This window comes from Bidens hawaiensis, unplaced genomic scaffold (genome assembly GCF_021521415.1).
Source record: "Bidens hawaiensis isolate Kalapana, Puna unplaced genomic scaffold, B.hawaiensis_p1.1 tig00021698_1, whole genome shotgun sequence".
NCBI lineage: Eukaryota > Viridiplantae > Streptophyta > Magnoliopsida > Asterales > Asteraceae > Bidens > Bidens hawaiensis.
In genome coordinates, this window is record NW_027493376.1 from 104743 (window position 1) to 118482 (window position 13740).

General features: G+C 35.5%; 1 protein-coding gene and 1 pseudogene across 2 annotated transcripts; both read right to left on the reverse strand.

Annotated features, from left to right (window-relative positions):
* Nucleotides 1-311: 311 nt before the first annotated feature.
* On the reverse strand, nucleotides 312-1395 carry LOC143564046 (mavicyanin-like). The gene is made up of 2 exons (XM_077051441.1): nucleotides 1290-1395; nucleotides 312-888 (listed from the first exon to the last, which is right to left on the reverse strand). Exons 1-2 carry the CDS (start codon nucleotides 1376-1378, stop codon nucleotides 387-389), a joined length of 591 nt encoding a protein of 196 aa, XP_076907556.1. The 5' UTR covers nucleotides 1379-1395; the 3' UTR covers nucleotides 312-386.
* An 8751-nt stretch (nucleotides 1396-10146) lies between these two features.
* Nucleotides 10147-11233, reverse strand: LOC143564047 (stellacyanin-like; annotated as a pseudogene). The gene is made up of 2 exons (XR_013140777.1): nucleotides 10871-11233; nucleotides 10147-10747 (listed from the first exon to the last, which is right to left on the reverse strand). The product of XR_013140777.1 is annotated as a stellacyanin-like (transcript).
* Between the last annotated feature and the right edge of the window lie 2507 nt (nucleotides 11234-13740).

Sequence of the window (13740 nt, forward strand, 5' to 3'; positions counted from 1 at the left end):
GCCTGGGCATATGATGCCTGAGCATGTGATGCATGAGCATATGTGATATGCGCCATGTGCATAGGTTTTGGCTTTGTGACTTCTTAATGTCTTGATTTCAAGCCACTTGTCTGTGTCTTTGTGGGTTGACCCGCCTCGCTCGGTGTTGAGGCGGGTACATACCTCTTCACAGTCCATATTGTTCTTGAGAGATTCTGTGTTTGTAACACTCTTAAAAAATTTTGTTTTTGTGAAAATAAATAAAGAATTATACCAGAAAAGAAACACATATGTAAACTTTATTTATTAACCTTATACAAACAACACAACGAAAAAAACCAATAACAAAAGAGCCACAAATTCATAAAACATCAAGAAAAAGATTAAACTCCATCAGCCAAAATAATTTAGTGAAAGAATGCCAAAGCAACTGCCAATAAAGTGACCGGCACCACCGCAGCGAAAGATGGAGCCGTGCTTAATGACGGTGGAATAAGGCTTCCGGATGGAGCTAACTCAAAGGCAGATGGAGCGGTAGCAATAGTAGACGGTGGAGATAGTGGTATTGCTGATTGATCAGGAGTGTTGGCAGTTGTGGTTACTTTAAAGACATTGATAGTTAACTTTTGACCAAGTTGACAATGACTTATAGCAGTACAGATATAGTAGTGGGTCCCAGGGCGGGTTAATTTGACCGTGGCAGGGCCGTTGGGGTTGAGTGAGAGGGTGTTGGCAGTGGTGCATGGCTCGTAAGCCGCTGGAGACACTTCAGCCACGTTATGCAATCCGTTGGTGAAGTTAAAAACGAGTGTGTCGCCGACAGTGAAGTTTCGTTGAGAGGCCCAGGTTGTGTAAGTGGCGGCACCATTCGGGGGTATGGTCCAGCCCAAGGTGTCACCGACGATGTGCCTGTTATTTTAATAAATCGGTTAAATGCTTATGCATAAATTACACTAACTACTTTTTATGTATTAGGTTACAAAACCTAATACTCGAGTTCAGTTGAGGCGACGGAGAGGGTGTCTCGGTCGGAGAGTTTGGTGAGGCTGCCAATCAACACATATAAATTGGGTTTTTTGTTATTAATATACACGCAGGCAGCCACGTCAAGGTTTTTTAACACGTAGGATGGACACGTCATCTAAAACATAACGGAGTTAGTACTCGGTTAGTCGTGGACTGGTGGCAGACACATGTGTGAAAGTTGGGATCGTTGGCAGTTAAAGTGATAGTTGGGACCAGCGTCGGCAAAAATGAAATACTTGGGACCAATAAAAACCAATAGTCCTTTAACTTAATATGAAACATACCTTGTTTGTGCCACCGTGGACTGAAGTTGGCAAGATGCAACCATAATGACCACCAATACAACCACTGTTGACTTCATTAGTCCAGCCATTTATGTTTTGTTTTTTGAGTTTTGAGATTGATGGTGGTTTGATAAGGTGATGAAGGGTGTTGTTTGAGTATGTATTTATACTTTATAGGGTGGTGGAATGGTTGGAGTTACAAAAGGTAGAAATATAATGTTGACTTATAGTGAGTTGTAAAGTCAAAATTGTAGCGGGTATGGAATGTGTAAACTGTAATGGTATTATTGTGGTATTAGGTATTAAGTGGTTTAGTACTAAAATTTATATTATAATAACCCGAACAAAAGATGTTCATTTGGTTGAAATGAAAAGTGTCTTTGAAATAAATTAGTTATAGTTTTTATAAATTTAGATTTTATGATTCTTTCAAATCATAGGGGAATGGAGGATTTATGATGGATTATAAAATGTGTCTTCAAATGTCTTTTATGGTTTGAACTATCCGTCAGTGATTTGTTGATGAAAACCAATTTTTGCTAATAGTGTATTCTCTTATTAACTAAACATCTGTTATATTCTCTGAGGATGAACCAGAATACATTGTCGGTCATGTGGTGATCCAAACCCGACGTGTTGAGTTATCAATAACTATAAGTATCTAACGTTATTGTTTTCCTGTTGTTTGATATCTCTAGCTATCGTCGATAAACTAGTTGAATTACATGTAATAAATAGACAAATAGTTCACAAGTATTAGATATATATGAACAAGTTTGTAACACGTACTCAGACCTTAATAGAGAATGGGTGGCAATCTTGACCCATGGGTTGAATGAGTTGTATCCAAATGTATAAGATGGGTCAGAATAAGTCAAACTAAAAAAAGAAAATGATTGAAACGGGTCAAAACGGGTTGACATTTCTCAAGTTATTTTTTTTATGGAACAGGAAAAAATGAAGAAACATTTTGGTATTTTTACTTTTTAAGGTTTCGATTTATATTTCGAGTTATAATTTTTTAATTATTTTTTTTTAATTTTTTGATGAGTGGGTTTGAAATATCAACCCATTTTGACCTATTTCAAAACTCTCACCGAAAAATTCAAAAACAATAACTAAAAAATTATAACTCGAAATATAAATAAAAAACTTAAAAAGTAAAAATACCAAAAAGTTTCCTCCGTTTTTCTCGTTCCATATATAAAAGAAAAAGAAAAAAAAAAGAAAGAAACTCGAGAAATGTCAACCCGTTTTGACCCGTTTCAATCATTTTCATTTTTTAGTTTGACCCATTTTGACCCATCTTATACATTTGTTACAACTCATTCAACCCATAAGTCAAGATTACCACCCATGATTGTGTATATATTTTGAGAAAATGCTATAAATTTTGCGTCAACTTTTCTACGAATATCAAAATGACTAAAGCTTTTTGGGAATAATAAAATATATTTTAAAAGAGAATGACATCTGGATAATAAAAAATGATACATTCACTCACTCACTATATAAATAGTAAGGCAGTTAACGTTTAGCTGTAATATATATTCGTTTAGGTGATACAATTATTTCACATTAACCGGAAAGTGGAAACGTACCCCTTTTAACCTAATGCCTTGCATGCGATTAAATTATTCAAGCTTTATATATTCTTTTAAACTTAATACACTATATTCAAAAGCATCAATCTAATTTTTTATTTTCCATTCTTGAAAACTTGAACTTCAGTCTTATATAATTCTTTATTTTCCATTCTTGAAAACTTGAACTAGACTGGATCTTGTATAATTCTTTATTTTCCATTCTTGAAAACTTGAACTTCAGTCTTATTTTCTGGGAAGGATCGGCAACGACAAATTTTAGAAACACCAGATGCGGGGAGGCTCGACATCTAATTTTCTTTTATTGACTTTCTTGGGCCGATTTGTTTCTTTGCTTTGTCCTTCGACTGATCTTCAGACACGATCAGTTCATTTTTAAGTTCAACCGCCAACTGTCACGTTCTCGTGTTCTTTTAAGCGCTTCAGCATGTGCAACTTCAGTCTCTGCAGCCCAGGAAACTTGATCTTGATCTACCTGTCCATATACAGCTGCACAAAACTTTGAGAAAATAGGATTCGTTCACAGAACCTCTTGAGGGTCAAAGATGAATGTTCTTTTTTCAAAACATGCCCTTGGTTTGAAGTATTTGCAGAATAACCCTGAAATTTTATTTTATCTTGACTTTTCATAAAATACCAATTTCAGTCCCTCAACTTATAAATGATCTGTTTAAGTCCTAGGTTTCCAACGAACTTTGTATGAACAACCTTCACAACAAAACCCATGATTTTGAATAAAACAAAGGTTTAGTAAAATATCTACGAATACATAATAAAAAAAATCTTTTTGGCATTTTTATATGTTTTAAGATTACAAATATATCATATCAAACCTATCCACCTAACCCGTAACACATACCCGTAGACCCATTTTTGAACGAAACCCGCGACACATATTGTTTCTTGATCCTTAATCTTCGTGTTTATTCAGCAATTGATTATGGAAAATCATTATACTACCTTTTGCGAACTACACCAACACTTGTAATTTGGAAATCAAGATCGTTTAGATATGTAATTACTTATATTAACCAAAGCGTCTATAAGCAATTAGGTATTATATCATTAGGAAGCAAAGTAACTCAATTAATCGTGCCTGCTTCGTCCCTGTGACCTCGTGAGCAGAAGCCTCATGATCAATTTTATTATCATAACTTGCAACGAGCAATCCCCATTCATGTCTTGACGACTGCTATATCATTCAAACTGACCAGCCAATCGGTCATCATTGTAAGTAATTTTTATTGTTTCTGATTTGTCTTGTTCCCAAGAACAATAACCCCATGGTTAATCAGCCAAACACTTAACGATTTGACCGATTGCAATTGCTAGGTTCATAAATGATCTAGTTCTTATTAGTGTCTGTTTAAATATTTTTGTTTCTGTATAAAACTTGAGTTATACACCAGTCCAGTTGGCTGGTGCATATGAGTTAACACTTTGGACAACTGGGTGCGCGGGTTCGAGCCCCTCCCCCCCAGCCGCTTTTTGTTGGTTTTTTTTGTTAAATTGTTATTTTAATTTTATAAATCAATAAAAACACATATTAATTCATATAATTAGGTTAATTATCTAATATTTTAACGTAACCGACATGTTAACTAGTTTTATTCTCATACCTTTGTTAAATCATATGAGTGTGTGTGTATATATATATGTATGTCTGTGTGTGTTTATATATGTATATATATGTGTGTGTGTGATGTGGTCTAAAATATATGTATTATTATATGAATATTTCCTATAATTTTTGGTACTTTGAGCTAGTTTTTATTGAAAATTACTTTAGTGGCTCATATTGTTATTTGAAATGTTTTAAGAGTTGATGAGCTAAAACGAAGTATATTTATTAAACTTTTAACAAATTAGTGACCCTCAAATATGTTATGTATAATTTTTATCATCAATTTTCTTTTAATATTAGTTCTACAAAGTTATAACTTCATTTATGTGATGATATTTAATGAAAATAAATAAAAGTGCAAAGTAATAATAAACTAACTATGTATAATAATATAAATCAAAGTTGGTGAGTTAGAAACTGTGGTCACGTGCACTTTTTCAAATCAAATTAATGTGAATTTTGCTATAGGGCCGATTAATATTATTGGGCTTTATGTCGGTTAAGAGAATTACTTGAGAAACAAGCGTGAGGGCAGAGATATATTATAAAGAGTACCCTGCCAGCTATTGGAAAAAAAGGGACTGGGACCAAAAAGCTTGTTGAATCTGTTCGAAGGATTCAAAGAAAGAAGAGTTCGCCATCAAGAAGGGTCTAAGTCAACCACAAGAGGGTTTGGTAAGCCGCAAGGAGAAAAAGTATTTGGTTCGAGCCGAGATTATTTAGGTTTAACACCTACCCAACCAAGCATCATCATTATTCAGTTTGAATTTATTATTTTATTCATGAGCTTGGTTGTTGAACTTTATTATTTTAGTTTCTTTAATTTTAAGATGTTAGGCTAAACTTATTAGACTACCTAGGCTTGTGATGAACCTTTGTTTGGTTTGATTTTGTTTGGATTTCGTTCATTAGGGATTTTATGTTCTAAGTAAATTGTTGAGTTTGATTTCATTGATGCGTTTGATTGCTTGGTTTTGTTTACTTGGATTTATTGTTTCACATTGCCCTTGTTGATTGTTTCATAGGATAGGATTTTGTTAGGTCATTTACTGTGTGTTCTTGACTAGTTTGTGATTGATATCGATTAAAATCTTAGAAACAATAAAACGAATTAAATAAATAAAAGTGAGCTGCTAGCCTAAAAAGCTGTAAGGTGATAGGCTATTAATAGATCTTTGCTTGTCAGGATTGCTAGATTTAGTTCTTCGTAAGGAGTCCGTCTAGGTTTGATTGTCAGCTTAGTCTATTAAGTTAATTGAGTCTGCTTTGCTATCTTTGAATTCCGCGCTGTAAGGTAGGTTTTCGCTATAAAAGGTACTTAGACATAAGCTATTAAATAACTGTAAGGAAGTTTAATCCATAAAACTGGTGAGTCTTAAAACTTGTTAGAAATCCATAGGCGTCTTCTTGAAGTTCAAGGGTCCTGTTCGGGTTTTCTATCAAGGGTTTATTTTATGATCCCAGTTTCATAACTTGAGTTTTTCATTTAATTAATAACCGTAACTTTGGGGATTCTGGCTTGGGTAGTTATCTTTGTCATCTGAATTAATCTAAGCTTTCTAAATTGTTTATTAGTTTAAAGTAATTAGGGTTAAGGTTTTATTAATTAATTAGTTTTAAGGTTATGATTATGTTTTATTATTATATTAATTAGGTTTAGGGTTTTAATATTTTATTATTAGTTGATTAAAGTAATCATTAGTTAGTTATTATTAAGTTTTAATTATTAGTATTAAATTCCCCCTCAAATATTATTAATAAATTGTCGTGTCTTGTAGTTGAGTCTTTTTTGCTAGTTTCGTAATTTAAAGAGCCTCGTGGGTTTGATATCCGGACTTACTTAGCTGTACTAGAGTCGATCGGTTCACTTACTGGTTAGTAGTTTAAGTTAAGTTTAAGGGTCTAGAGTATTACTTAGTGTCTAGATTAGTATAATTTTAATTATTAATTATGTGTTTAACTTGCTACTTGTTAATTTGTTTATTTGAACGCATTCGGAAAGGTCCATCATATTAACATATTAATATAATCATAGGACTGTCGTAGTGGCCGGTGTCCGATCGCATGACAATGGTTTCACCGGCAACTCATTTTTTTGGTAACCAACGCTGGATTCACATGGCAACGGTTTAGCCCGCTCATCATTATTTGGTTGCAATATTACATGCTTTGGCTTGATTGTATAGGTCATGAGGAAAGTTTGCTCATTTCTCATATTATATTATATTGAATTAACTAGTGTTTTACTCACTCAACCTTGTGTTGACAAATCTATTTTATTTTATACGCATATGCAGGTTTTAGATTGACTTGATTGCAAGGTTGGTGGATATAAATGTTGCTTTAAGTTAGAAGAACGTTATCAAGACACCAATTTATCAATACCTAAATTTGACATTAATTGTTTTTGCTTTAATGATTGTACTTTGTTATTTGACATTGTTTGAATTTATTTGAATATTTAATTTAAATTAATGGATATTGTCACTTTTAAATTTATTGCATGATTGTACCTTGAGAGCTGTGATCAATCAGTTCGCGCCCCGGCATTTCCGCCTTAGGTTGGGGTGTGACACTTTAGGTGTAACTCCACTAAAGACATAAACATCCAAGTTCCTTTCGCCATTTTTCAACTTTGTGACAAGAAGTGAGATGTAAACGTTTTTAACGTTTCATCTCACATATGCCGCTCGGAAAATCTAGTAAGGATGTGCAATTCGTTATGTGTAACTCCTCTAAACACTCTAATATGTATATATTCTCTGATAATTGCTCAAGACACCACCAAGAATTAAGTTCAAGATATTTAAGATGTTTCAACATAACAATCTCGTCCCAAAGATGCTTAATCTTTGCCATATGCAAAGATAGCTTCTCTAGACATTCTAAATGCCACATATCCTTGGCCACCTCTCGGATAATGCCTTCAACACTAAGCTCTCTTAAATGTCATAAACCACAAATGCTTTCTAAGGATGATCATAGTACCTTCCCATTAACACACAAGTAAATGAAATGTAGTTTTGGTGAAATGTATTGAACAATTGATGAATAAATTTTGTGTTAAAAGAAGATTCAATTAGATTACCCAAAGTAGCATTGATGCCCTATCAAACAGTCACATGTTAGTAAGAAACAAATGAATGAATATAAGGTGAAGTTAGTTTATAGGTTTGGGTCGGGCTAGATTGGAGAAATCATCTAATATTATAAATTCCAGTTATATGGAATTGGAGTATCTAATAACAGTTACACAACTAGAAATTATGGCAATTCTGATATGTTGCGTAAGAGATTACCATTGCGAGCACATCATACAAACCACATGTTGCCTATATGATTCCCTTCACATATTGGTATGATACTAGCCAGTGATTTGCTAACTTAGATTTCGTCCCACACATTACATATATTGAATTTTTTGTGCTCCCCTTCTCGATAACTCCTTCCTTATATGGATTTTGCTTTGTGCAACCGCCGTGTGAAAATGTTAACCTTTAATTAAAGGCACCCACTTTAGCCAAATGTGTTCATAATTACTCGTGTAAGCCACTATCAATTATCAACGATGGGATTGATTGAACTATTAATGCACAAGTTTCTTCACCCAGTCACATTAGCTTATCCTTACCCACCTTAAATTACATGCAATAAAGAAGACCTTCAGATTGTTGAATTTTTGTTCGCTCAAAGCCGATATTCACAGGCCTCTTCCAACTCAATAGCCAAGGAATCACCTTGTTTTGGACTTTATCTCCTTGTCAAGGGAAAATAAATTAGGGAAGACGTCCATTAACTGACCAACCATCAAGCTAGCATATGGACTCCCATTTTACACGACCCCTTACGTAAGGTCTTCTATATACGTGTGTACCTTTAATTACCAGCTCCGGACTAATTTTGATGGGGACGATTCTTATATCTTGTTACAACTATGTATTAACTTGATCACTTTGGCCCAAAATCTAGAATAGTCCTCTTTAAACCTCCCACCCTATTTGACAAAAAGCACAATGACCATATAAGAGTCTAAGGCTAGCCGTCCCAAGTCCCCCTTTCAATGTAATTAGTAATGTAATATTTGAAAGAAAACTCTTCCGTTTACTATTAACTAAAAGCGACACATTAGACCACCCATAATAGGGTGCCTTCCCCACACATAACCCCCCACTCTAAAACGTTGGGAACGCCATCCAAGGGCGCTTTGGAGGTTTTGGAGGTATGGTTGCTTCCCCTACAACGGTTATGTATCTTGAAGGGTTTGGTCAATACTTCATGGTGATTGGATATGGATTTGTTTTATTTTAATAAATGAAAAAAAACTAGTAATTTAATAATGATTGGGAGGGTGGTTTGCCAACACACCCTTTTTTCGTATAACCCCGTATGGTGACGTGGGGTCACATAACATACAATGCCCATAGGAGGTCATCCACTATACATGGTCTTAAACCATGTGTAGTGGATGGATCCCCTATGGGGACGGTTTGCGCCATGTGACGCTACGTCACTATAAAAGGTTTTTTTTTTCTTGCTAAAAAGGGTGTAATGGATGGAGCTTCTTCAGTTAATTACCTTATTGTTATTTTAAATAAGCCCACCTTTCACATCTTTCCCCTTTCCGACGCTTTGTGGGAAGCACTCCCTTCAAAACACCTACTACGCATGGTCTTAGTATTAACCAACCATTATTCGTACAAGACCTATTATGTAAATTATTGTTAGTTGAAGGATTGTCGGTACAAAGAAACCATTTATTTAGTCTAAATTAAACATAATGTCATAATCCAAGAAACCATAAACAACGATGTAACAATTCAAATAAAATCTCAAAGATTCTATATAGGGTCAGGCTAAATGTACCCCCGTGGTTGCTTGTCATACCCCCTGGAAAAACCAACTTTAATATTACCCTTGAAATTATATAATTACCAAATTAGCACATAAACAAGGATCTCATATTTTTTTTTACAAGTTGCGTTTTTTTTATGATTTCGAGTTTCGGGTTTAGGTTTTAGGGTTCGGGTTTAGGGTTTAGGTTTTCGGGTTTAGGTTTCGGGTTTAGGGTTTAGGGTTCGGGTTTAGGTTTTCGGGTTGGTTTCGGGTTTAGAGTTTAGGGTTTAGGGTTTAGGGTCCGGGTTTAGGTTTTCGGGTTTCGGGTTTAGGGTTTAGGGTTTAGAGTTTAGGGTTCGGGTTTAGGGTTTTAGGTTTTCGGAATTTCGGGTTTATTTTGTAAAAGATAAAGAGGTAAAATAAGGATATTATAAATATATATACTATTAAAATTAAAAAAAATATATTATTAATATTTATAATATTAATACTAAAAGAATACATAATCACCAAGATGACAAAAGGGGTTTTCAAATTTATATCAAGTTAAATGTATTATGGTGGATTGGTGGGATGATTTGTAAAAAGTGGTTGTAGAAGGTGAAGATAACTAATATGGTATACAAATTATAAAAAGGAAAATAAGAGATTTGAATTGTATTTCTTAAATACTAGAAGGGGGGTATGTTTAGTAAAATTAGAGAAAGGAGGTACGTTTAGCAGCATCCTTCTAAATAATATATTTTTTCCACTTCTCACGGTTTTGTTTATATCCTTTTTTTCTTAAATAAAACTATTAAATGCAAACCAAACATTTTTATTACACCAATCAAAAATATCCAATCAAACTTTTTTATTATCACAAAAAATAAATATGCAACACAAAAAAAAACTACAACCAATCAAAAGTGATCTAGTAGAAGAAAGCTAAAGCAGCCGCCAAGAAAGTGATGGGTACCACTGCAGAGAAAGATGATGCACTATTTGCTGGCGGCGGTGGCGGCGACGATGGCGTGGTGCTGCCGGCTGGTGGTGGAGTGGTGGTGGCGGCTGGTGGTGGACTGGTGGCTGGTGGAGTGGTGGAGTTGGATGCAGCAACACTGATGGATAGTTTCTGACCAAGGCTGCAATGGGATCCAACGGTGCATATATAGTAATGGTTACCTGCTGTTGTCAAGGCGATGGTGGCAGGACCAGTGGGATTATCAGACAAGGTATTGGCGGTGGTGCATGGGCCGAATGCGGATTGCGAAACCTCGGCCACGTCGTGGGCTCTGGTGGCGAAATTGAACACAAGAGTATCGCCGACGACGAAAGTTTGTCGTGAAGCCTAATTGGTGTAAGTGACGTTTCCGTCGCTCGGAACGCTCCAACCAAATGTGTCTCCGACCACGTGGCTGTTATTTTAGTATATCGAGTTAACTTTATTGTTTTATAGATAAAGGGGACGACATGAAACTTTATTTAATTATAAATAAAGTAATAAAAAAGTTGTCTGAATTATTTAATATCTAAAATACCTGGTTTGTGCCACGGCGGATGGCACACAAAACGATGCGATGACGATAATTGTTGCCACCATCGTTAACTTCGATGATGCCATTTGTTTTGTGTTAACTTCTCAGGTCGCCCGCTTTCTCTCTCTAAAAAGTTTCTATTTATGGGATTTGTTTCTCTCTCTAAGATATTTATTGGGATTGGTGAAGATGAAGTAAATTATGTCTAGGTATTTATAGGAATCTTAGTTTGAATGTTTGTTGAATGAGTACGTTATGTTGACTTATGATGATGTGTGAAAAGTCAAAATTGTAGTGGTTGTGGAATTTGGCGCGGCTTTATTGGCCGTGTTTTCCCACTCCATGTTCCACGTTAAACTCTTTGGCTTTATTGGTTGAGTCTATGGTTTAGGTTTAAATAAAGAAAATGATTAATATTAATATTAATATTATTTATTTGTTTGTTTTATAAACACCTAAAATGTATTCTATTAACTGTCGCTTGTGTTTAATACAATACTCCTTTTCAAAAAAAATTGTTACCCTACCTATAAAAGATGGATTAGAACACTCTATTTTGGTGAAGTAAAAACTTCTTAGCACCAAGATGTCCCTATCGAGTATAGGTAGCACCCATCAACTTTCTCTTTCAGGTTCTTTGTTTGAACGAAAAAATCGTTGCAAACTCTTTGGCTTCCTCAAACGGTTTGTAATTTCGGCCTATAAGACTTGGGTATGAATGTGTGAGGTTGGGTCTCTGCTTTTTCACATAAGCGTAGATGAATGATTAGGTAGAACTTGGTTAGGTTCATCAACTTCCACAATACCCTTGGGGGCATTGTTGTTGTTGTTACTCTTACTACTCCGTATTATAGTTATTATTATAACGACAAAGATTATGCATGTAAACCAAGCTACTTTTAAGATATTAGGAACAACCAATTATAATATAATACTATACAAATTACAATTGGAAATCACACCATGATTCAGAATCTAATGTTGGATGAGATTTCTCCTTTTTCATCCAAATGAATATGTATTTGTTTCAAATATATTATTGTTGTGGATTTTGATATTTGTTAAATCGTTTGTCGTTATGAGCAAACATAAGAACCATAACAACCAAGAAAATCACTTGTACACCTTTTTCTAAGAAAGGCAAAGTTGTTACCTTTCTTAGAACCGCCAATATTATCATCATCATTATCATCATCGTACTCAGTAAATCCCACCAATAGAAAAGCTATGGTAGGGTCTGAGGAGGTTAAGATATAGATAACCTTACCTTTACCCCGTAGAAATAGAGAGGCTGCTTCCAGTGGTGGAGAAAGGAGATAACTTGCACTACAAACAAACTATGTGCCATAGTCATTGTCGAATGAGCAATCCACTAATAGATGATGATTGGTTGACACACCATCTTCTCCACAGATAAGGCATACAATAAAAATCGTTTGAACTCGATGCTTTGACGATTTCACCATTACGGGGACTTTGTTTTGTGTCCCCTCCATCTGAATGAAGCAATTAACCTTTAGCCAGGTTCATTTGCTCCAAATGTGAAGATATATAGTCCTAGAGCAGTTGGATCTTTCTCAACACATTTTACGAGTATAGTTAACAGAGAAATCACTACAGTTGTGTGCAACCATCGTCATATGTCTTTGCTTCATTTATAGTTATCATGTTTGGGAGGACTAAACATTAATGTAACCCAAGGTGTATTGTGTTGTTGCAGATGTGCACTGATAATGTTGAAATATGATGATCAAAATCCTTCATATTTTTGTTCACTATGTAAATGATGCAAGTAAATGTGTATATACTTTTCATGCAATATTTTAACACAAATTCTAGTTGTAAATTTATAAAAATGATTAATACGTCAACACAACTACTCACAATAGACAAGTGTATTATACAGTAATATAGACTTATAGTAATAGTAAGAACTGAGGATCAGACCGAAAGATACGGTAGCTCTTAATATTAAACTTTTGTTATTGTTTAGTTGAATCAAAAGGCGTGTGATAGAAGCATGAAAATAAATACACATAAAAATAAATAAAGTAAATGGTTGATAAATAGTCGATTCAAAACATATTTCTCTTTAGGGGGTGTTTGGTAGAGGGATTTGATTGGGGAGAAATGGAATTAGAAATATTTCTTTTGTTTGTTTTCCACTTTCATTTCTATCTCTCTTTCTATTTCTCTAAAACTAGAGAATTCCATTTCTCTTTAAAACAAAGAGAAATCCATTTCTCAGCAGCCTCCTCAAAGCATGTCACCACCTCGTCTCCGGCCACCACCTCGTCTCCGACCACCACCTCGTCTCCGGCCACCACCCCGTCTCCGGCCACCACCTCGTCTCCGGCCGCCACCTCGTCTCCAAGTCTGCAACCGCCACCTCGTCTCCAAGTCTGCAACCACCACCTCATCTCTGCCGTTCGCAGTGGTGAACACAGAGATGGTAACCGGTTGTAGGTTGCAGGTGGTACGGGTGAACGAAGATTAGGGTTTCAAGTGGTGGTTCGTGGTAGGTTAGGGTTTTCAGATGATCGGGTGATTGTGGTCGCAGGTGGGTGACAGTGGTGGTGGAAATCGGCGGTGGTCGCAGGTGGCTTCTGATTATCATCATCATCATCGCCACCACAACCACCACCACAAAATCTCTAAAGAGGCAGTGATGACAGATCTGAGCCTCCTTTTTCTATATCTTATGTTCCAAAAATTTGAATCTTTTTAATTTCTTGTGTACTGTGGTTGAAGAAGGGGATTTGGTGGCGGCAGCCGGTGGTGGTGGGCTGTGGTTGAAGAAAGGGCTGTGGTGGTGGTGTTGGTGGTGTGGGGCTGTGGTGGTGGGGCTGGTGGGGCTGTGGTGGTGGGGCTGT